The sequence below is a fragment of the Capra hircus genome, chromosome 1 (assembly GCF_001704415.2).
Source record: "Capra hircus breed San Clemente chromosome 1, ASM170441v1, whole genome shotgun sequence".
Classification (NCBI taxonomy): Eukaryota; Metazoa; Chordata; class Mammalia; order Artiodactyla; family Bovidae; genus Capra; species Capra hircus.
In genome coordinates this window covers 70,365,423-70,388,533 of record NC_030808.1, presented here as the reverse complement: position 1 = coordinate 70,388,533, position 23,111 = coordinate 70,365,423, and the positions used below count along the sequence as shown (strand labels likewise).

The following is a 23,111-nucleotide window of genomic DNA, read 5'->3' as shown; positions in this document are numbered from 1 at the left end:
TCTTGATATACGGTGTCTTCAAAACCGTTTTGTATATTTTGTCCATTTTTCTGTTGTCTGTGTCAGGAGGATAAGTCTGATCTATATTGTTCTGTCTTGGCCAAAGATGGGGATTTTACTTTAATTCTCTCATTACCACCCCCTACTCTTCCCATCTTCCAATCCATCCCCTCTGGATGTATCTCATTTTTCATCAGTCTGTACTATTCATTGTTTATGGTATGATGTAGTGAACCGTGACTTTTCCTTTCCTGCACACTTTTTTGTTTTTCCTGGAGTTGACTTTTCTTGTTTGCTTAGTTTTCTATGTACCTTGCCGGAGAAGGCAATGGCACCCCACTCCAGTACTCTTGCCTGGCAAATCCCATGGACGGAGGGCCTGGTGGGCTGCAGCCCATGGGGTCGCTGAGAGTCGGACACGACTGAGGGACTTCCCTTTCACTTTTCACTTTCATGCATCGGAGAAGGAAATGGCAACCCACTCCAGTGTTCTTGCCTGGAGAATCCCAGGGACGGGGGAGCCTGGTGGGCTGCTGTCTATGGTGTCACACAGTCAGACATGACTGAAGCTACTTAGCAGCAGCAGCAGCTATGTACCTTTCAGTTAGACTCTCCACTAGCTGTCTAAATTTCTCAGGATGTCAATTCTTTAAAGAATTCTATCAAATTCACCTTTCTGATGAAGTCTCTTTCAGACCTTGTGTTCTGACAGCATGGATTAATTGCTCTCTATCCCTGATGCTTAGCTGTCCTCCTGGGCTCTCCCTTTCAGTATCCTGGGCATTTCCATCACTGCCTTTCTGTGTTGCGTTTCCCATTTCCTATCTTCCCCTTTGTTGGTTTATTCTCTAGTTTGGTATAGCACATCGTTCAGTAGCTTCCCAAGAGGAGGGTGATAGAGTGGTAGATTATTCTGAGACCTTGCCAGTCTGATACTCAAGTCACTTAATTACTGAATATAGAGATCTAGGCTGGAAATGGGCTTCCCTGATAGCTCAGTTGGTAAAGAATCTGCCTGCAATGCAGGAGACCCTGGTTCAATTCCTGAGTTGGGAAGATCTGCTGGAGAAGGGATAGGCTACCCACTCCAGTATTCTTGGGCTTCCCTTGTGCTCAGCTGGTAAAGAATCCGCCTGAAATTTGGGAGACCTGGGTTGGGAAGATCCCCTGGAGAAGGGAAAGGCTACCCACTCCAGTATTCTGGCCTGAAGAATTCCATGGACTGTATAGTCCATGGGGTCGCATACAGTCCATGGGGTCACAAAGAGTTGGACACGACTGAGTGACTTTCACTTTCAGGCTGGCAGTTGCCCTGGAATCTTAAAAACATTGCTGTTAAGTTCCAGAGTTAACATTGATGTCTAAAGTCATTCCCAATCCTTGTTTTGTCCCCTTGCCCAGAAGTTTATAGCGTCTTTTCTTCATCTCCAATATTCTTTAATTATGTAGCTTTGGTGTGAACTTTTGCTCTCCATTGTGGCAATTCCCTGTACTTTTTCCTCCATCCCTTCTGTTGTGATTTTAGCAATTTTGATAGCAGAAAATCTCTGTTGGTGTTATTTTATCCCATGGCATGGATGAGATAGACAGAAAACTACTAAATTCACCTTAAGTTTTAATAGACATATTGGAAGAATGGGTTAGGATTTTTGGCTAGGGAAGTATCCATATTTCACTAAAAATAAGAAACACCTTTTTTTTTTAAAGGACTTAATTTGCTAACATTTTAAGACTCAGATTTTTTTTAACTAGAAAAATTAAGAGAAGTGTGTGAATCTAAGGAAGAAATTTTCAGAATGAATTTCTTAGAAATTTAGTAGAATGGTTTTTCCATCGACTGACATTGATAGGATTTAGTGTTGAGAATTATCATCGGAATAGTAAGTAGTCCCGTAAACTGGTTCTCATGGCCATGATGAGAAGGGCCTTCTGAGAGTGGTCAGGGTCAGTGGGGGAGAATATTTGAAAACACGACTGTTCTGGCCAGGACCAATGATTAGCACAATTACAGACTTTCTCCAGAGCAGCAGTTCTCAACCCCAGTCTGGATTCATCTGAAGAGACTTATCGACATGGTGCCTAAATCTCACTTAGAGCAAGTTTAGAATCTCAGTGAGTGGGACCCATACATTGACACTTTCCCACCCACCAGGTGATTTTTTTAATACACAGCTAGTGCAGAGAACCACTGCTCCAGAGTTTAGCAGAGACCCTTGCTTGTCAGAGTGTAGACTAAGGACCAGCACATTATCACTGGGAGCTTGTTAGAAATGCAGAACTTAGGCCCTACCCCATATCTGTGGAATCTGAATCTGCATTTTAACAAGAATCCTCAGGTGATCTGTATGGGCATTAAAGTTTGAAATAGTACCTCAATTATTCATTCAACAAATAGATTTGCAGATAGATCTGTTGAACAAATTTATAAGCACCTACTGCCAGGGCAAGACTGCTGGGAGAGGTGGTGATGGGTCTGTTGAATTTTTTATGTCTCCTGTCCTGTTTGTAATTTTTTATTCCCCTTGTTTAAAAAAAAATAATATCCTCTTCTTGTTTTGTATAAGAAGACAAGATAAAACGTCTTGTCTCTCTCAGGATATTAATGAGCATTTTCTGTCAGAAATTTTCTTCTCTTGTGTAGTCTGTTTCTTCTCAGCGCTTTTTTTCTGTGTTTTTCTTTCCTTTTTATGTGTTTTTATGTTAGAGGCTTTGCTTGGGCGTCTGAAAATTTTTTTGTCGTCTGCTCTTGACTACAAGCACTGGGTGGTCTTGTTGACCGGGCCTCTCCGTATGATGACCTGGCTGGACAGTTTGAGGGGGGCTCCAGGGTTGGTTTCTTTGTATCTTTCTTGCCTGATCAGGGTGCTGGGAAAGGATACCCCTGTCTTCTGGTAGGAGATGGAGGCCTGGCTCCTGGTTGCTGGAGGGAAGGGAGAAGGGGAACTAGAATCGCCACATCTGTGTGTGCTCTCCTTTTTAGGGCCACGGCACCCGGCTCTCAGCCAAGCCTGCTGTGCCAGTCAGGGACCGGCAGTTTACCTCTGAAGGAAAGTCCCGACTTTGCTGGGTGGTACCAGGGCAGCCACCCAGTGGCTTTGTACTGGGGAGGGAGTCCAGAGGGGTCTTACTGCTTCTTAAACAGCTTCTAACTAATCCTGTGTATTTTTAGCACTTCTCTCTGTCTCCTGTTCTTCTTCTAGAGGTTTCTGGGGCTGCTCGTTCCCAGGTCTTCTGGGGATTCTGTGGGGGGCAGTCAGGCACTGTTCATCCTGAGATTGGGGGTTTTCTCAGGTCAGCTGTCCGTAGCTACTGGTTCATCCGCTTTCTGGCTGCTGAAGCTTTGTTGTGGTTTTTCTCCTCTACTCCTCTTCCTGTTCTTAGGGACTTTTGCCGTTCAGAAAGTGTCTCTTCCGACAGTTGCCGCCTCAGTAGGATTTTGGGAAGAAGTGGAATTACGTGCATGTGTGCCATGTGTCTTTTCCTGAAACCTCTGTCCCCTCTTTAAACTTCCTCCCAGGATCCATGAATTCATTCAGTTAAATATAAACAAATAGGATTCCAGTCCTGCCCTCCATGAGCCCCAGCCCTTCAACCAAGCTGTTTCGTGTCCGGTTGTATATGGACTGAGTTCTGGTTCACCTGTTACTCCCTGCACGACCCTGGTCATGTCTCCAGGGCCTCAGTTTCCTCATCTGTAAAACCGGGATAATGTAGGGTAATAAGGGGGAAGGTTATTCAGGCAATAAAAAATGAAAGCTTTTAGTAAAGAACTTGCACACAGTGTCTTTTTGAGGACCCGGGTTGTGACTTCTCCGTCACACTCCCCCAGACCTAGCACAGGGTGAGCACATAGTGGGTATGCGGTGAGTGACTGGAGGAGGCGGGTGTGGAGAAGTTTGGTCTGGGCCCTCCTTCAGCACCTCTAGGTTCTGGGAGCCACAGGCTTCTGCTGGAGGGGAGAACTCTAGGTTCTCTGTCTCTGCCTGTTGCCTGGATGCTGTGACTCCCACTGAGGCAGGTTCTCCTCCCAGGCCCCTGACCTTGGCTGGGCTGCCCCTTCATGGCTAGAAGGGAATCACTGTTGCTCTGAACTGTTGATCTCCCCTCACTCGTAGGGATCCATTCCCTACGACAGCTTCTAAGGCGCCTGAGGCCTGGCATGGTCCTTCCCTCTCAGGGTCTCAGTTTCTTTATGGCTAAAATGGGTGGGATTTAAGCTACCTTAAAATATTTTGTAGTCCCTGACATTTCTCTCCCTCCCGCCTTCGGACTCCTCCTCTCCCAGTTCAGCAGTCCACCCTGCGCTGGATATTCCTAGTTCCTAGGGTTCTGGTGTGGACATGGTCCCAGGGGGATGAGCAGTCCTGCTCTCAGAGTAAATGCTCTCCAGTTCACAGCTCTGGCTTTATTCCCCACCCCACCTCCAGGCCCCAACAATGGGCCCCTTCAGCTCTAGGCTCTTGCTGAGGGGCTGGGGGTGGGGTGAGGCCCGAGCAGGACCAGCCCTGGAAGAGCTCTGGGAGTGGCTGGCTGCTGGGAGCCGGACTCATCCTTCATCTCTTCCCAGGAGCCTGTACTTTTGGGCCTTGGTGCCGTGATGATGCTTGGGCTAGAGGGTGCTGAGAGGCAGCTTGCTGCAGTGCCCTGCATCCCATCCCTGGTACTCAGGCGTGTGTGGTGCGTGTGTGCAAGAGCCCTAGACAGCTCACAATTCACCCACTGACACACGCGGGTGGTGTTTATATGCGGGGGAGGGATGCCTCAGGAATGTGTCAGGACTCTGTGTCCTCTCTCCGGGTGTCATGGTTGGCACACCAGTCTTCAACTGAGGGAGCATGAAACAGCTGTAAAATCCGTTCAAGCCCGAATTGATAGATATGGGGAGGCGCTGGGCTCAGCCTGGGCCCGTGTTGTGCTGTTTAGTCAGCTTCTTCCCTTTGCTTTCTGGAAGTTACACTTCCTTCTCTGTTGGGAGTCAAAGGAGATGAGGCATAGGAGGGTCTCTGGACCTGGCGTGTGTGCCCCGGCTTCCACGCCCTGCCTTCCCACCCTCTCACTCCCTTGTCCCTGTCCTTTCTCTCTCTTTGAGGCTGGGATGCCTGACAACCCAGACCTCCTTCCCGTCAGTCAACCCTGCGGCATCCTGTACCCCAGCTCTCCCTCTCTCAGCATCTCCGTCCAGTCTGATGAGAAGGCAGTCTTCAGTCAAAACTCTCCCTCTGTCTTGAGGGACTGCTGTGCTCTCCCCCGGGGCTGAAGTAGCTCTGTGGGAGCAAAGTAGCTTAGTAGTTCTGGGACAGGGGTAACTGTTACGAGATTGGTAGCCCACAGAGTTACTTGGTTTTCTGGATTAGAAATAATGACGGAGGGTAGGGGTTTGGGGGGGAGCGGAGCAAAGCCAGAGCCAACGAGGGCAACCAGGCTTATTCCTGATGTTCACTGGACATAAGGTGGCACCAGCTCAGTGGAATATAGACAGGTCCATCACAAAGGCTTGAGGTCCTTTTCAGCGAACTCTCTTGACCACCTGTGCCTTGCCAGATTCTTCCTTCAGGGTGACATAAACAGATGGTTACTTTACAATGTACAAACCACAAGAGAGGTACATATGTAGGACTCCCTCAGTATAATTTTATATTAATACAGAGTGGTACAGAAACAGTGACCCTTAAAGGATCAGAACATGATGGATAATTAAACATTTTTTTCTATTCTCTTAACTATTTTCCATGTCTCCTATTATGTGATATGCCACTTTGGTTTCAAATATATTTTAATAAGATAACATAGGAAGCATAGTAAAAAAAAAAATAACCATTTGGGAATAGGAAATAGGAATTTACAAAGGAAGTGATGTTTTAGCTGGGTCTTGAGGGATGTGTAGGAGTTCTTGATGTAGACAGTAAATTGCAAAGCTTAGCGCAAAGACATTAAGCCAGGAAAGGCTATTTGATTTGGTTGGAATATGGAGACATTTGAAGGCAATGATAAAAGGGGTGGAGGTGGACAAATATGTGAGAGGTGGATTGTGAAGGACCTTGTAGTTGGCTCAGTGAGGAGTTACAGAAGGATGTAAGCAGGAAAAGAACTTCAGACCTGTGTTCAGATGACAGTGTAACTGTAGGGAACTATGTACCAGATGCTGTGCCAAGTGTGCTATTCATGACCTCACTGAGTTTGCACTTGATGCAGGAGGCACTGTTTATTTCCATTTTACAGATAAGGAAATGGAGGCTTAGAGGTTGTCATTTGCCCAAATGATTAGAGAGTGATACAACCAAGATTTCAGTTCAGGTTCTTTCTAACTCTTGTCCCAGTGAGATTGATGGGAAGAAGAATGAGGAGGCAGAGAGCAGATTTTATGGTCTGCCCCATGGGGGAGTAGGGAGTTATGGTCGGGGAGCCCAGGGTGAGGTTTCCAGCCCAGGTGGCTGGTGTTGGCTTATGACATTTTCAGTCCGGAGACAGGAGCACATGCTTGGTTTGAGGTGGAGGAGGCTGAGCTCAGTGTAGACACGTGTAGTACCCCTGCATCCCCCTGGCAGAGCCAGCTGGACATGTCTGGAAACACAGGTCTAGAGCTTCAGGAGCTCAGGAATGCACATGGCGCTAATCGGAGCCCTGGGAGGAGAGGAGGTGACCCCCAACCGCCACCCCCCAGGTACAGAGAGAAGGAAGGGAGAGTTTCAAAGTCTTAGGAAATACCAGCAGTTAAAGGAGAAGGGTGAAGAACCTTCAGGGTTAGTTAGACTCAAGGCCTGTGCGCCCAGCAGTGCTGGCAAATATGCCTCAGCCTTGACTGTCCCAGGACCTCAGCTGCCAAGCTCCCCTGGAAGGGAGTGGGTCACTGTGTCCTGGAGATGGAGAGGGTGTGGACAGCCATGGTGTGTGTCTGAATCACCCTCTTCTCTCCCTTGGCCTGTGGCCAGCCTCCTCCCAGACCAGTGTGATTTCAGACCTGGGATGACCTGAAGGAGTGAGGTTTCCTGATGCAGTTCCTCTGGGATGAAGTCCCACGGGGAACCAGCCTGGCCCTGGTCCAGAAGCTTAGGCCCTGCACACAGAGGGGTGAGTTGAAGTTGACTGGGCTTGGTGGGGCTAGCATGTGGAGGCAAGATAATCCTCAGGTCGGAAGAAGAGCCATAACCTACCCCCCGCCCACCCCACATACTCTTTCTCCTCTCCTACATGTTATCTTCCCTCCAGAGCCTGGAGAAGAGGGAAGGCAGAGGTGGGAGAGGGCTGGCCTGGAGGTGGGGTTGGCATATATTCCCGAGAATACGGTAGATTGTTTTGGAAAAATCCTCTGGCCGGAAATTACATGTCACGTCTGCTCCTCAGTGTGGATCTGTCACTCCACTGATGCTGTAGGAGAGCCTGGGGGAGGGGAGGGGAGGGAACAGCAGAGGCAGGCTGGTTCCTGGCCATCATCGGCTCCCTTTGGAGATAAGGGGCCAAGTTGTTGATCACGGGGTGTACCTGTGGGGTGGATTCCCCAAACCCGAGAGGCAGTTTGGATCTTGTGGATGTCTTGTAACAGGATGGCAGTAGGAGGCAAGAGATTTAGGAAGGGAAGAGGCAGGGAGAAAGCAGGAAGGGGCAATGGTTTAGATCGGACCCTTTATCCAACCTGGAGAAGGGATGCGTGGGCATCTTTTTCAACCTCTCTCTCTCCACAGTCTCCTGAGTTTGGGTTCCTGCTGCTGTTCCCAAAACCAGTTTCTGCCTTCTGGAGCTCTGGAGACCTGCAGTAGGAGCAGAGGAGCTTCTGCCTAGAATAAGCACCCTGCCTGGTAGGGTCGCTTCCCTGGTGGCTCAGCGGTAAAGAATCTGCCTGCAATGCAGGAGACCCCGTTCGATCTCTAGGTCAGAAAGATCCCCTGGAGAAGGGAATGGCAACCCATTCCAGTATTCTTGCTTGGAGAATCTCATGGACAGAGGAGCCTGGTGGGCTACCATCCATGGGGTCGCAAAGAGTTGGACACAACTGAGTGACTAACAACACGTACCCTGGCAGGGTCATCCCCTGTACCAACATGCTTCACCGTGGAGAAGGAACTTTTGAAGACAGTGAGCCTTATGGGAACTCACTTGGTGCCCACTTGGGGTCTCTTTCCTCAGTCTTGAAGTGGTGTGTGTTGATGCCTCCTCCTCTGCCCCAGTCCCCAAAGGGGTAAGGGTGCCTTGAGCTCAGCCCTAAATAGCTGGTGCTGAGGAGTCAGTGGATGCTTCACATGCCGTCGTAATGAGAGGGTGTGCATGTGGCACCTTGGGGCCCTCCGGGCTAGAGGGAGAGGGAGCCTCTGCAGTGGGCCTTCCTCCATTGGCACTGTCCTCATCGCGGCACTGGGGAGACTGCCCGTTGGACTCATGTTGGAGCAGCTCCTCCAGCATGAAGTGTGGGTACTTGCGCTCTTCTGAGGCCACAGAGGTCAGCCCCAGCACTCTCCCCAGCCCTGAAGGCTCTGCGCTCCCTGGCGCTGGGCCAGCACAGTCTTGGGGTGGGGTCGGGGAGGGACGGCGGCAGGGAGAAGTCAAGGCCGGAGATGGAGGCGGGGGCTGCGGTGGCCTGCGGTCTGCTTCCCTGTGCGGATGCTGGGGGCGTGGCTTCCATAGCCGGCGAGGAGTGGGTTGGGCAGGTTAGCTGGGAGTGCGGAGCGGCAGTGCGGAGCCGCGGCGGTGCACTGCGGAGCCTGCCAGGTGGGCGCATTCTTGCAGCCAGGTAGAAGCTGGGCTGGAAGGAGAGGTTTCAGGCCCCAAGGTCTGGAGGGAGGGGTCTCTGGTTGAGTCAGGATAGGGGCTCTTGGATGGACTCCCCTCCTTATCATGGAGTATGGGGGCCCTTGAATTCCCAGGACCTGACCGGTGGCTCTGAGGTCCTGGAGGCGGCCAGGGGCTGAGGGGAGCTGTGGGTCTGTGGTCAGTAAAGGTGCGGGCCCCCACCTGGCTCTCTGGGTCGGGGCGGGAGGGCAGCTGGTGGCGCTGCTCTGCGGAGAGGTGGCTCCTTGGAATGGAGGCTGGGCACGGGATTGGGGGAAGGGCAGCCGCAGGCACAGCGGGAGAGGCCGCTAACCAACCCGCTCTGCTCGGGCTGCAGGTGGCAGATGTGGGGCGCATGTGGGGCAGAGGACCCGGCCTTCCTCTGGCTGAGGCGCTATAACGGCCCCTGCCCTCCTTCTGAAGGATGTCGGAGGCCCGGCCCCTCAGGACGCAGGGCAGTGACGCTGCCGGTGCGCTGGAGCGGTGGGGGGCTGCGGGAGGGCTCTGCTCCCCTCTCTGGCCCGAAAGCCGGGAGTTTGGATTTCATGGGGGAGAGATCGGCATATCAGCGCCTGACTGGGGCCGAGGAGGAACCTCAGGTAAAGGGGCAGCCAGATAGCCGGGACCCCGTCACCTGCTGGTGAGCTAAGGGCAGCCTGTCAGGAGTGAGGGGTGTCTTTGCTTCTGGGCCCCAGGACAGATCCTGGGGGCTAGCAGGCCGGGTGAAGAAGGGTGGTGTGTTTGTGTGTGGGTTAGGATGGGAAAGTCAGTAGTGGTGAATTCCTGTTGCTGACATCTGCTTCAGTGTCTCTTGAGTCCTTAGGACCCAATTAAGCTGTCCTTTGGGCTTGCCTTAGTGCTGCATGGGAGCACTGGAAGCGCTGCCAGGATATGGATTTAGTCTTACACGGACACAGAGTCCGTGTGCCTGGACATTCCCTCTTACTGGCTTTATGAATCTGCATATTAAGCCAAATGTCCCTGTTTGCTTTGGAAAATATGATCAGGGTGTTTATGGGTCTGCCTCCCTTACCCTTGGAGATCAAGCACTTTCTCTCTTGGCCAATAGAGGGCAGTCACTGACAGGACAAAGCTGGGGAAGAAGGGTGCTGTTTTCCAAGGCTGGGAGAAAGGGGTCCAGAGCTGGTCTGAGCTCTGACCCCTGACCACGCTTTGCTTTTGTTCACAGCCTGCTACAGCTGGATTGCTGAGCAAGTTGTTGAGGCTTGTTCTTACCTGACTTGCAAGGGGAGAATCAGGTCTGGGGTTCCAGTGAGTTTGGGACACATCTTTCTGGGCGGTTGTAATTTTCAATTCGGCCCTTCCAATCCAGTAGTTCCCCCAACTTTCGACAGAGGGAGTGATCCTGCTTAAATTGTCCCCTGTAAGTCAGGTGCCTGGGTCTCCTTCAGAGTGGTGCTTGGTGGGAGGAAGGTAATAGGTTTCTCTGTGCTGTGGGCATTGTGTGCCAGAGTTTAGGGGAAAATTAGCTCTAGTGTGACCGCGACCTGACCTCCTCTTGTCCATTAGCTGTGATTCCATTCTAAGACTGGTGATTCATTGGGACCCAGGAGAGGCTGCACCTGGCTGGCATCATAAGTGTTGGGTAGTGGGGGATGAGAGGGGGATGGGAAAGACGGACTGATTGCTGGGGGTGTCCCATTCCCCCTCCCCCTGCCTTGGGTCTGATCAGGAAATGTCTGTGCCTTCAAGCACCTCCTTGCCAGGAAGGTCAAGCACTGAGAGAGAGGCCCTAGAAAGAGCCTGGGATGCTGACTCCCCAAAACTCTCACTCCAGCTGCCTATTCCACCAGCCAGCTCAGGCTCCCAGAACTGGTGGCCAGCTGGAGAGGGACAAGAGAGCAGTGTGCAAGAAACAGGGGCTCCCCAGGCATGGCTGAGGGTGGGGGCTGAGGGAGCCTGAGAGAACTTCCTGCAGCTGTCAGGTGTGTCTGGGGGCTGTAGTGAGGGGGGTGTAAGAGCAGCTGGCATCCTTGAGGAGGGCCAGAGGGATCAATTGTCAGCTCTAGGAACGTGGGGGGCCCAGGGGGGGTTGATGGAGTGACGCAGTTCCCTCTAGCTGGGGCTGTGTCTCTGTATGTAGGTGCTGTTCAGGAGACATCTTATAGCCTGGAGTCCTATAGTTTTGGGGTGAGCCATCACAGGTTTTAGGGGCGTATTTGTTTTTTTTGAGGGGGCTTTGGATCTTGGCCAGCTGGTCTGGGGAGGCGGCATCCTGGGTGATGTGCGTAGCAGACAAGGGAACCCCAGGGGAGGGGGTGGAGATTCCTCACTGTCCCCCCCCCCCACCCCTACCCACCCTTGGCTGGACTGCCCCACTCTGGCAGGCTGCCAGACTCCTATTTCCGTCGGGCACCAGGGTAACAGGGCCACATTAGGGCCTGAGCCAGGAGACGCCCAGCCAAGGCTGGGGCTGGGAGATGGGGGAGGGTCTCTGAAGGATCTGCATGCAAGGTCCAGGATTGACTTTCTGGTGTCCAGGCCCCCTCACTAGCCCTCAGAGCCCCCACACAAGCACACATGGGGGCCTCTTTGTATATTGCTGCTTGATTGACATGGCCCCCACCCTAAAATCCCAGGAGTTGTCTGTGACTATGGGGGCTGGGGTGGAAGCCAGAGACAGGGGGCCTTGTGTATGTGGAGGTGGGGGGGGCAGCGCGGGTGGCTGGGAGGAAGAGTCCCCCCATTCCCGCCGCCTTCTTGGCAGTGATTCAGAAAGGTCCTTTTTCAGCCAGTGTCAGAGCTGCTCAGCTGGGGAGGGAGGGAGGCGGAGGGAGGGCGGGCAGTTGGGTGGGGGAGCCCGGGAGTAGGGCTGAGCTGTGACCACTGCACTGGAGAGAAGACAGAGAGACAGGACAGAGGACCCAGGCTACAGCCACCCCAGAAAAGAACTAACTCGCTCTTGCCAGGCTGTCCAGCTGTGGAAGCAGCTGTAGAGTAGAGCAAAGGGGACCACCCTATTTTTCTGCTGTATTCACTGCTCCTGGTGTGGGCTCTGGGGGGCCTCTGGGGCAGACCTCTGGCTAACTTCCCTTCTGGGCAGTACCTGCAGTTCAGGAGCTGAGACCACTGCTCCCCATCCCCCCCACTTCTCGGGCCAGAGCCCCGGTGACCTGGTCAGGGTGGGTCCGCCTCCGTGGAGATGCCAGCAGCTCGTCGGTTCCCGGGCCTCGAGCTCTCGTTCCCTCTTCTAGCCAGACTCCGGCGGAGACTGTACACAGTGAGTGGGGGGCTGGGGGCAGGAGTGGACAGCCGGGACTGCATCAGCTCGTCAGAGCCAGCCCTGCACTGCAGGCCAGCGAGCAGGATGGGGCGGGCTCGACAGGGGCTCAGGGCTTCTCTGCTCCGGCGGCTGCGTTCTTGGTGACGAGTGTGTCAGAAAAGTGTTGTGTGGGAAGTGTGTGTGCCAGCCACGAGAGCTACACGTGTCAGACACAGGTGTGTAGACTGGGCTGTGCTGGGGGAAGCAAAGACACGGGCTGGTGGTGGGGTGTCGGGGGAGGACTTGTCCAGGGTCACCCTGGGCTGGGGGGTAGAGCCAGGGCTGGGACCCTGGCTGCGTTCTTCTTTTCGCCGGGATCCCAGTGTTCTCTCCCATCTTCCCACACAGGCCCCCCCACGCAGAGCAGCCCTGTTCCCAGGGTTGGGGAGCAGGGAGATTTGTTAGCTGGTGTTTCAGGAAAAAGGAACAGGCCAGACTGTGCTTTCTCAGAGACTTCTTCAGGGGAGGGGCCCCTGGGTCTCCCCCAGCCCTGACCACACAGGGCAGTTCTTTGAGCTGTTCTCAGGAGTGGCTGCCTCCTGCCCCCAGGAGCGTAGGGTTGCAGGGCCTGGAGCACTGGGACTTGGGGACTGGGGAGGACGTGATGGGGGTCTTCAGACCACCTGCTCTGGTGGCTAGCCTCATCTTAGGCTGAGCCGTGCAGGGGGTGGGATCACTCTGCTCCAGGGACCGGGTAGTGATGATGGAGGTGCAAGCTGGCCTCCTCTGGTCACTCCACAGAGAGACACTGCCTGGGTTAGTGATTTTCACAAGGGTCCTTTGGCGTTTTCTTCTGGAAAGAAGTGGTGCCCTGTTCTCTTTAAGTCCATACCCCCTTGTTTGTAATGGATGGCTTTGTTGAGGATAAGTGAGTTAATCAGCTGAGTGCTTAGAACTGTGCCCAGCATCTGGTTAACTGTAGTTGAAGTGTTAGTTATTTTTATTTTTCTTAAATAAAATTAATAGGAATACAACCTGTTTATTCTGTGTGTAGGAGCACGTGCCTATGTGTGTAGTCAGTCAACATAATGCCTCCTGTAATATAAAGGAAAACTGAAAGGAAATCAGTTGTAACATCTCATATATTCTACTATGTGAGTGCAATGGGACAGTTATGAAGCAGTCAGATGCTAAGACCTCAGGAAGAGCCAGCATGGAGGCAAAGATATTGTCAGGCACGTGCTGACTGAGAGGAGACATTTGAAATAGTAAGGATGGGCTGTCTGCAGTGACCTCTTTGTAAATGGTGGACAACTTCTCAGCTCCAAACAAAGCAAAAGGCCAGTTTCTCCTCAGTTTAAACAGCAGTTCTATTCTAGGAAAATTCAGTCTATATTAAAATTGCAAAAATATTTTCTTGTTCGTGTGTAAAATGGAATTTGATTCTCTGTTCAGATGATTTTAAGTTTTTCACCTGCATAAATTAAGTTGTATGGGATTTGGGACTGTATGAGAATCCCAGCCACCCATTCACTGCCACTAGCGGTCCCCAACATATTGACAGCCAGACCTGTTCTCTAAGGGGGCTACCCAGCCCTCCTGAGAACCATGTGGGTGAACAGTTAGGGCTTACAGTTTGGAAACCCTCTTCTGGGCCGCCGCCTTGGTGGAGGAGCCAGGGTTTGAACTGAGGGCGTCTCGTTTCTGTCCGTGGCTCTTTGTACTGCCCAGGGCTGCCTGGGAAAGTCTGAGCTCCTGGCACTGGGCTGGCAGCTCCGCTGGGAATTGTGGGGGCAGGAGGCTTGCCCTGGGCCCCGGCTGTGAGCGCCTGCTCTCCCAGAGCGACCTGGGAGGAGAGCTGGGGGCACAAGCCTGCCTCCCAGTGGGGAGGAGGGGTTCTCGGAGCAGCTGGCCTTTGCCCTGGTGCCTGTCTTCTTCAGCGGGGATTGAACGCAGGTCAGGGGTGGGCCAAGGCCTCAGCTCTGAGAGGGTCTTACTCAGACCAGGATGGGTTTGATGTGTGATGAGCCAAGCTGCCTAGCTTTGTGGGTGCCACTGGCCTCATTCTCTGGGCCCCAAGGAGTGTAGGCCAGAGCCCACTCCCTGGTGGCCCTGTGCCTGACTGTGACCTGCACGTAGTTTTGTTTGGCCAGCACAGTGTACACACGTGCTTGCGTGTGTATACTTCAAACTTGAATTAGTTGACATAGTTCAGAAGTCAGGAGAAAGATCTAATGTCAAGTGTAAACAAGGAACAGAATGGTGTGGGTAATGGGTGAGTATGTGTGTGGGGGGAAAACAAGTCTGGAAGAATGGGTAAAAGTCATTAACGCAGCTGACTTTGGGGAAGGGGGTGAGGTGGCTGTGCAACAGGTGGGGATGAGACTTTATTATGGCTTCTGTGTGCCTTTTGGTATTTCACATGTGCCTTTATTACCTTTTCAAAAAATTTAAAAAGGTATTTACTTGGCTATGTCGAGTCTTAGTTGCTGCACGTGGGATTTTTGTTGCCCTGCACAGGCTTCTCTCTAGTTATGGCTTAGCTGCCCCACGGCATGTGGGATCTTAGTTCCCTGATCAGGGTTTGACCCCGAGACCCCTGCCTTGGAAGGTGGATTCTTTACCACTGGACCACAGGCAGAGTCCCTCAAACTTTTTTTAATGGTGAGATTTCACACATAGATTCCGATTTCCGGTATTTCTTTTAAAAATTGAAAAGCTTTGACACCACTGGGCCACAGCCTGTTGTGACAACTGTTGACTGTAGCTGAGCCACACTGCCTCCCTGGGCTGCAGCTGCGAGCCTGCCCCAGCCTCCACCCCTCTTTCCCTCTGACCTCCTGTGGTTCTGTGTGGTGCCTGGGGAGTGTTTTTTGGACCAGAGGAGAGGCTCCTACAGTGTCAGGCATTGGGAGGAACATGCTAGAGCTCATCTAGTCCCTGTGGGGTCCCTCAGATCTGCAGAGCTCATGGATGGGTCTCAAGGGACACTGCACCGCACCCCCCCCAACTTTTTAAAGTAGAACATTATGAATAAAAATGTGTGTATTTTCCTGGAGACACAATCGATACTCTCATCAGATTCTTACAGAGTTTGTGATGCCAGGAGAGTCGAGCCAGTGGGGAACCAGAGGACAGAATTTGATCTCAGGTCACTCGACCACAGGTGACAGATGTGGGGAGTAAGACCCTGACTTCAGGGCCCGGGCCATGTCCCAGGCACCCCAATTCTACCCCTGTTGCCATAGGAAGCAGGGCATGGCTGTAGGCTCTTATGATGTACGGCTGTTCTGGGGAGCAGGAAGGGGGTTTGAGTCCTTCCCTACAGCACACAGTAGGATGTGGGTAAGCCCAGGGCAGTAGCAGGGCCCCATGTTACCTCCCTTCCTTCTGCAGTCCCTAAGCAGCTCTTCTGTTCCCACAGAGGCTGGGGAGCAGCAGCATGCAGCCGGAGGAGGGCACAGGCTGGCTGCTAGAGCTGCTGTCCGAGGTGCAGCTCCAGCAGTATTTCCTGCGGCTCCGTGACGACCTCAACGTCACCCGCCTGTCCCACTTTGAGTATGTCAAGAACGAGGACCTGGAGAAGATTGGCATGGGCCGGCCCGGTAGGTGGGGGTGTTGGCCTCGCCCATCGTCACCCCATGGACCAGTTACCTTGTTTGTCCTTAGAACTGCCAGCCTCGTGGAAGAGGCCTCCCTGCTTTGTTCCATGGAGCGGCAGAGCTGAGAGCTCTCACTGCCTGTCCAAGATCCGGCCCCCTACCTGCCCAGGTGGGGCAGAGGGGTATCAGTAGACGCTGTGCACGATGAGTGTGCAGTGGTGAAGGTGAATTGCAGTTGGAGGAGTCTGACTTAAGTTTCCAGCTACTCAGGATTAACACACACTGAGTTTTGTTTGTGCAGACATATGTAGGCTGTATTTCTTCCATCTCCTCCTCATTTGTAAATGTAGAATTGAGTCTGTGCTTAACACCGGGAGGGCCAGTGTTTGGAGGTCAATGGAGAAGGAAAGATAAAAACCCTCGGATGCGTTGCTGCCTTTCTCCTGATCTTTCTCTTTCTCTCGTCTCTCCTACAAAGATCTGTTCTATAGGCTAACTTCCCCAACCCGCCCCATGTGTTTAGCCGAAAAGTACTGACTGTAGCTTCTGGAAGTCATGGTGTTTCTTGTTTCATTAGCAACTTTTTAGTGCATTCAGCCTAAAATAGCTAAATAAGTGATAATGTGAGAATTTAAATACTGATTTACGCTGCTTGTAGCCTAGAGAACTGACAGTTAATGCCAGTAACATAATACAGTTTTATGGGAGAAAAACTCAAAATTGAAGAAATTCTGTCCATTACCTTGACTTAACTATTTTTTCTTGAGAGTTGACATAAGAGTACTACTGTTGAATTTTGGTGGTTAAACACCTCCATCCACTTGGAGAAGAGCTGCCTGGAAGTGGGATGCAGAGCCCATCTGGTTAATGGCGGCCGGCCCCTGGTTGGTGGGGATGGCTTGTTCCCTTGGCGTCGCTGTACTGCGCAGTGTCCTCCCCCCAGGAGGACTGAGGAAGCAGCCTCTGTAGGGGTATGAGCACCTTAACAGCATGGGTTCCCCTTCCCCCGTGCCCCGCAGGCCAGCGGCGTCTGTGGGAGGCCGTGAAGAGGAGGAAGGCCATGTGCAAACGCAAGTCCTGGATGAGCAAGGTGGGTGGACAGGGGAGGCGGGAGTGGGGGTTCATCGGGGCGCCTCTGATGTCACCTGGGAGCCTTCCCCCGTCCCTGCGGTATAATCTCACACTTGGTACAGACCGCCTCCTCCGGGGTCTTATCAGGCAGGGTACTTGCAGAGCTGCCTGGCTAAGTGTCTGTCTCCGCTGGAGACGGTGCTGAGTGGCCTGTGTGCAGCCCTGGCTCCACGTCCTCTCCTGCTGGGCCGTGGTGCCGGGCATGGAACAGGCGCTTGTTGACAAGTGCTCTGTAACTTGAGCCCTTGCACTGTGTTGGGGCCAGTGTCCAGTATGGGGCGGTGGGACTGTCTGGACCCAGGATGGCTTTGCTTCCCTCCTCCCCCACCTTCCTAGTCTGTGGAGGGTTTCTCTGGTCTGCTGGCCTCCCTGACAGCTTCCTTCCCCAAGGCCTCCCCCACCCCCCTTGCTCTAATTTGGGTCTGTGGAGTGGTGAGTCCCAGGTCTGACTCAGTGGAACTTTGCCCATTGTCTGGAAGACAATGCAAGAGGAAATGAACCAGCTGGGCCTTCCCACCCCACTTCTGGCCTCAGGGTTTGGTGGGGGGTGGGCAGTACCAAACAGCTGGACCTGGGATTGGGCAGCAGAGATTTCCTGGCTGTGATCTGGCAAAGGGGCTGTCTCTTGGGATCCTGTGGCCTTTTCTGGGGACACTGTCCTGGTCCCCTGCCCAGGTTTTCAGGAAGGATAAGTGTGTTGGGGCGGTGAAGGCAGGAGAGAAGAGTTGTGTGGTGTGCAGGTCTCAGGGGTCTTGGATCTACCTCCGACTCACTGGAGGTCCCTGGGCCGGTCAGTTGACCTCTCCAGATCTGAGACATGTGGTCAGTAAAACAGTGCCAGCCACACTGCCCAGCTCACCTCAGAGCCTTGGGGAGGATCCCTTGAGAAGAAAGCTGTGAAGGGCCTTGTCAGCTGAACGTGGCTTGCAAATGGAAGAGATTCCAGTTGCTGGGAGGAGAGATGGAGCAGTGGTCAGAAGAGGCCCTCAGATTGGAGACCCCTTCACCCTGTACACAAGACTCTGCCAGCCTTGGGGGCAGGTGCCCAGCTGAGCAGAGTGTGCCCCCTCAAGGGCTTTGCATGCCCTGGTAGGGTGGCCATGTCAAACTGACAGAGCTGCTCTGACCCTCAGGGCTTCCCTCCTGTTCCCTGACCTTTGGCCCCTTCCCTCCCAAGCTCAGGCTAGAGTCCCTCCAACCTTCCTTCTTTCTGAGCTCTCAGCTCTGGGCCTCTCTCCAGAAGCCCAGCTGTCTTCCCAGGCCCTTCCCTAGCAAGGCCTTGCTTCATCTTCACCCCCTCTCCCCACTCCCCCCCACCCCATTACACGCGCACACACACACACACACTCACACACTCACACACACTCACACTCTCTCTCTCTCTCTCTCTCTCTCTCTCTCTCGGTCCAACCCCAGGCTCAAATTATCCTCTCTCCTGGCAGGATGAAGGGCAGCCGACTCCCTGGGGAGGGTGGAGACAGACAGCGCCAAATGGGCAACCCAGAGAAGGGGCCAGGGCTAAAAATGGATGGGAGGTGTTTGTCAGGGCCCCTGAGGCTAAAGCCCATCTGCTTGGGTGAGGGGCTGGAGTCTGTGCTGGGCAGGGGTGCAGAGAGGGACAGGTGGGGTGGAGGGGGCTGCCTGAGTGGCTTTGGGCTGTCTCTGACCCCACAGCTGGGTGTGGAGCCGCAGCAGCCGTGGGCTACACTCCTGTAGTCCATTTCTGGCACATATCCTGAGGCCACACTGAGGCCATGGGCTCCCATTTGGTGGTGTGGTCAGGAGGGGACATGGGCCTCCAGCCAGGCTGCCTCCTGGAAGTTTGGCAAAGCCAGTACCTGTGTGGAGGCCTCACTGAGGACCAAGTGGGGCAGGACGGAATGACTGGCCCTGGGACCTCAGGCCTCCATCTGGCCCCTGACTGCCTTCAAACAGGTGTTCAGTGGAAAGCGGCTGGAGGCTGAGTTCCCCCCTCATCACTCTCAGAGCACCTTCCGGAAGACCTCGCCCACCCCGGGGGCCTCTGCTGGGGAGGGGTCCCTGCAAAGCCTCACCTGCCTCATTGGGGAGAAGGACCTGCATCTCTTCGAGAAGCTGGGAGATGGCTCCTTCGGCGTGGTGCGCAGGGGCGAGTGGGACGCCCCCTCGGGGAAGACGGTGAGTTCCCTGGGTCCTCAGGGGTATGGCGGAGGGGTAGAGGCCCTGCTCTGCCCTCCAAGGTGGATCGGTCCTCTCCACTCGGATGTGAAGGGGGCTGGGCACAGGTCCAGAGTGGCTCGCCCTGGAGTCCATGCTCAGGGTTTACTCAACACATGGGTTTCTTTTTCAGTTATAAAACTGTTTTACTTATCATAAAAGTTTGGAAAGTCTTTTAAAAATTAAAATTAAAAAATATCTGTTTCCCACCACTCAGAGGAAGCCGAGTTAGTGTTTCCACCTGTTTCCCCCCTCAGGCATTCTGTTGAATTTCTTCAAGATACAAATTTCAAACACAGCTTTTTAACTCTTGCCCGTTTGTCTTAGTATTGTATCTTTAAAAGTTTCCCCAGAGGGATAGATAGTATGTGTGCAATAAAGCACACAGTTTTTGAGCGTACAGCTCAGTGAATTTTCACATACACATGGGCCTGCGTGACTACTGCCCAGATCATGGTATGGGACGTTTCTCTCGCCCCAGGAGGCTCCTGCACGCCTCTTCCACTGGGCGTGCTCTTCCTTCAAGAGAAAAACCACTAGTCTGACTCCTGTCACCATGGCTTAGTTTTATGGCATTATATTTAAAGCATTTTAAAACATTTTTTATTATAATATTAATATCCTATCATCATACCAGTCATCTCTTTCCTTACGGTTGCTACTTAACCTGGGCATTCCCTCACGAAGGGGAGGCCCAGCTTGTGGCCTTTGGACGTCAGCCAGCTGCCCTCCCCCTGCCAGGCCACAGGCACCTGAGATGGGCTCACCCAGGTGGGCAGACCTGAGGCAGAGGAGGAGCAAGTTGGCCCAGTGGGTTGGGACTGGGGTCTGTCCTGACTCCCTGCAATCCCCTGTTCTGGCTAGGTGAGCGTGGCTGTGAAGTGCCTGAAGCCTGACGTGCTGAGCCAGCCGGAGGCCATGGACGACTTCATCCGGGAGGTCAACGCCATGCACTCGCTTGACCACCGAAACCTCATTCGCCTCTACGGGGTGGTGCTCACACCGCCCATGAAGATGGTGCATACCGTGGGCAGAAGGGGGCTGGGGACAGGGAGGGGCCTGTGGTCTTGGGCCCCCAGCCCCCCTCCCCTCCTGCTAGTGCTGCGGTCACTCCTTCCCGACGAAGGCCCTGCTTTGGTCCCCCCACGAGGCAGAGGGGTTCCCAGGCCTGCCCTGCTGACTGCACAGCCAGACCTCTCTTCCCTCTCCGGGTTCTGCTTGTGTCCTCTGGCGAAGAGTTGTGCCTATGGGTGGGCCTGGCCCCAGAGTTTAGCTTTTGGCATTGCTAACCTGAGCCCCTTTGGGTGGCTTCTCTGGGCCTCATTTTCCCATGTTCCCTGGAGGGCGAGGTCCCTGGAGGACAGGTGAGGGGGAGCATGGCGGTGGCAGGCCTTCAGGGGAAGGGCAGGGCTCGGCCATGCTTATGCCTCCTTCCCTCCTCCCCCGTGGCCTCAGGTGACAGAGCTGGCACCTCTGGGATCATTGTTGGACCGGCTACGCAAGCACCAGGGCCACTTCCTGCTGGGTACCCTGAGCCGCTACGCTGTGCAGGTGGCTGAGGGCATGGGCTACCTGGAGGCCAAGCGCTTCATTCACCGGGACCTGGCCGCCCGAAATCTGCTGTTGGCCACCCGCGACCTGGTCAAGATTGGGGACTTCGGGCTGATGCGAGCACTGCCCCAGAATGACGACCACTACGTCATGCAGGAACATCGCAAGGTGCCCTTTGCCTGGTGAGGGGCAGGCGCTGCTGGCTCCCAGGCCCTGGACCCCGCCATGCCCTAGTCTCTCTACACCAAGGCCTCGGAGCTTCCAGGGCCTTCTGTACCTCCACTAGGCATTATGTCTTCTGGGCCTGGCTTCCCTTCTCATGTGCCCATCTGTTCACTTGTCCATCCATAAATGCTTGAGGGCCCCTGTAGCAGGTGCTGGAACACACAGGGCTAAGTGCTGTGGGGATGCGGGAAGGCTTTTGGGAAGACCCAGTTTTTAGCTCCTGAAATATGAGAAGTCAGCCAGGCAGAGACTGGCTGGTGTGTTCCAGGCAGGGCCTTGTAGACTGATGAGAAATGTTCACCTGCACACTGGGCTGGTATCTGGCCCTGCCCTGGCCCCTTCTTGAGCTTATCCTGCGCTGAGACCATCATGGGGCCTCTGATATCAGAGGTGCCCGGAGGAGCGGGGTCTCCTTGCTTTGGGGTGGGAGGAGTTGGTCCAGTTCTGCTTGCCAGAAAACCCCTCTAATCTAGGATAAACGGTCACCCTAATTAATTACTGACCTTATATTGGGGATGATCACACATCCTGGATCCTGCCTAATGTCCTCGAGTAATTAATAGCACCTCCTTTCATAGTCAGGCACCCTGGTAAATGATAAGGTCACATTTCTATGCAGCCCTCTTAAAACAACCCTATGAAGTGAGCAGACTATTGTTATTACCATTTCATAGATGAGGAATGTGGGTCTTAGAGATCATGATTTACCTGGGTCCCTCCCTCCCATCCCCACCCCCCGACCCTCCCCACCCCCGCCCCGTTGAATGGCTGGGCCAGCTCTCCAGTCCCACAAGACATCTCTGATTCTCCCCCGAGGGCACTCCTCACTTCGGGTACACTCTGGAGTGCTTACCCTTTGCTGGCTCAACTGCAGTGGCCTGTTTCTTCCTCGCCCCGGAGGGCGTGTGGGGACATCTGGGGACACCACTGTGCCTCTTCCCACCCTTTTTGGTTCTTCTTCAGACCCTGTCCAGATTTCCCACCCACACCTTCCTGCTGAAATGGCCTGAATCCTAGGATCCTGCCCCAAATCTGGAAATTGTCATCCTCCCACCACAATTAGAAAACAGCCTGGGATCTTATCCCCGCCCCCCTTTTGCCCCTTCTGGAGCCTCTGACCCTCCTCCTTGCCCTGCTTCCCTGTGGGAATGCCCCCCTCTTCCTGCTCCAGGCTGCGTGTGGACGAAAGACCTGGGCAGAGACAGTTGGGCCCACGACTGTGCACCCCGTAGTCTAGAAGGCCTGCCCTGTGCACACTCTGCCCCCAGTGCCTGCTGTGTGCCTGGGCCCTCAGGGCAACAGCATGCTTGTACAGGAGCATTTGGGGTCCACTGGGGCTGCTGCAGGGGCAAGGGTTCTCTGAGAGACCGTCTGCTTGACCCCTGTCTCTGCCAGGTGTGCCCCAGAGAGCCTGAAGACACGTACCTTCTCCCACGCCAGCGACACCTGGATGTTTGGGGTCACGCTGTGGGAGATGTTCACCTACGGCCAGGAGCCCTGGATTGGCCTCAATGGCAGTCAGGTGAGGGGGCTGGGGTGGTGCTCCCCACTGGGTGGCCGGGGGTTGATTTGGTCCCTGGCTCTCTGCCTGGCCCAGTTGGAACTGGCTCTCACCTGTTGGAATCACTGTGTCCAATGCCCTGTGTCTGCCCGAACCCCTCAGAGAGCTGAGTGGGGAGCATGGCCCCAGTGGTGAGGAGCGGACCAGCCTGGCTTGCTCGCCACCCTCCTCTGCCATGGCCCTCTCTTTGGAGCCCGCAGACCTGGGAGTCAGGGTCTGAAGCCTGGGGATCAGGCACAGGTCTTCGCGGTACAGGCATGGCAGACTATGGTTCTAGTGGTTCCATGACTGGGGGACAGAGAAGATGGGGGTGAAGAGCTGGGTGTTCTGCTTGTCCTTAAACTGCCCTGCAACCCCCAGATCCTGCATAAGATTGACAAGGAGGGGGAGCGTCTACCTCGGCCCGAGGACTGCCCCCAGGATATCTACAATGTCATGGTCCAGTGCTGGGCTCACAAGCCCGAGGACAGACCCACCTTTGTGGCTCTGCGGGACTTCCTGCTGGAGGTGAGGCAAGTGTGCCCACGAGGGTGGGGGTATCTAAGCAGAAGTCAGCCAGGGGCGGGCAGTGACCTGTGTCTCCCCCAGGCTCAGCCCACCGACATGCGGGCCCTTCAGGACTTCGAAGAACCTGACAAGCTGCACATCCAGATGAATGACGTCATCACCGTCATCGAGGGGAGGTAGGGAGCGTGGGGTCTGCATCCCACTGCCTTGAAGGACTCAGCCAGGAGGCATCCGGGGCCCCGAGAGCCCCTCTACCCCTCAGGCTCTTGTGGCAACACCCCAGCTGCAGCGAGATGGAGGGCAGGCTTGGGTCCCCTCCTGAGTGTGAGGAGTGAAGTATGCAGGTGCCGAGGCA

At 54.1% G+C, this 23,111-nt stretch overlaps 1 protein-coding gene across 16 annotated transcripts in view; it reads left to right on the top strand.

Moving 5' to 3' along the window:
• Positions 1 to 23,111, top strand: part of TNK2 (tyrosine kinase non receptor 2) — a 41,040-nt gene that overhangs the window by 5,925 nt on the left and 12,004 nt on the right. For 5 of the 16 annotated variants that reach the window (XM_018046092.1, XM_018046076.1, XM_018046118.1 and 2 more), the window contains exons 1-9: positions 11,610 to 12,001; positions 15,408 to 15,588; positions 16,605 to 16,675; positions 18,652 to 18,873; positions 19,777 to 19,929; positions 20,368 to 20,645; positions 22,084 to 22,210; positions 22,610 to 22,756; positions 22,838 to 22,932. In XM_018046092.1, the coding sequence (XP_017901581.1) occupies positions 11,924 to 12,001; positions 15,408 to 15,588; positions 16,605 to 16,675; positions 18,652 to 18,873; positions 19,777 to 19,929; positions 20,368 to 20,645; positions 22,084 to 22,210; positions 22,610 to 22,756; positions 22,838 to 22,932 (1,352 nt within the window). In that variant the 5' untranslated portion in view covers positions 11,610 to 11,923. Of the gene's footprint in view, positions 1 to 6,929; positions 7,069 to 7,679; positions 7,822 to 11,608; positions 12,002 to 15,407; positions 15,589 to 16,604; positions 16,676 to 18,651; positions 18,874 to 19,776; positions 19,930 to 20,367; positions 20,646 to 22,083; positions 22,211 to 22,609; positions 22,757 to 22,837; positions 22,933 to 23,111 lie in introns of those variants that run through there. The other 11 variants (XM_018046107.1, XM_018046059.1, XM_018046043.1 and 8 more) reach the window with 7 other exon arrangements.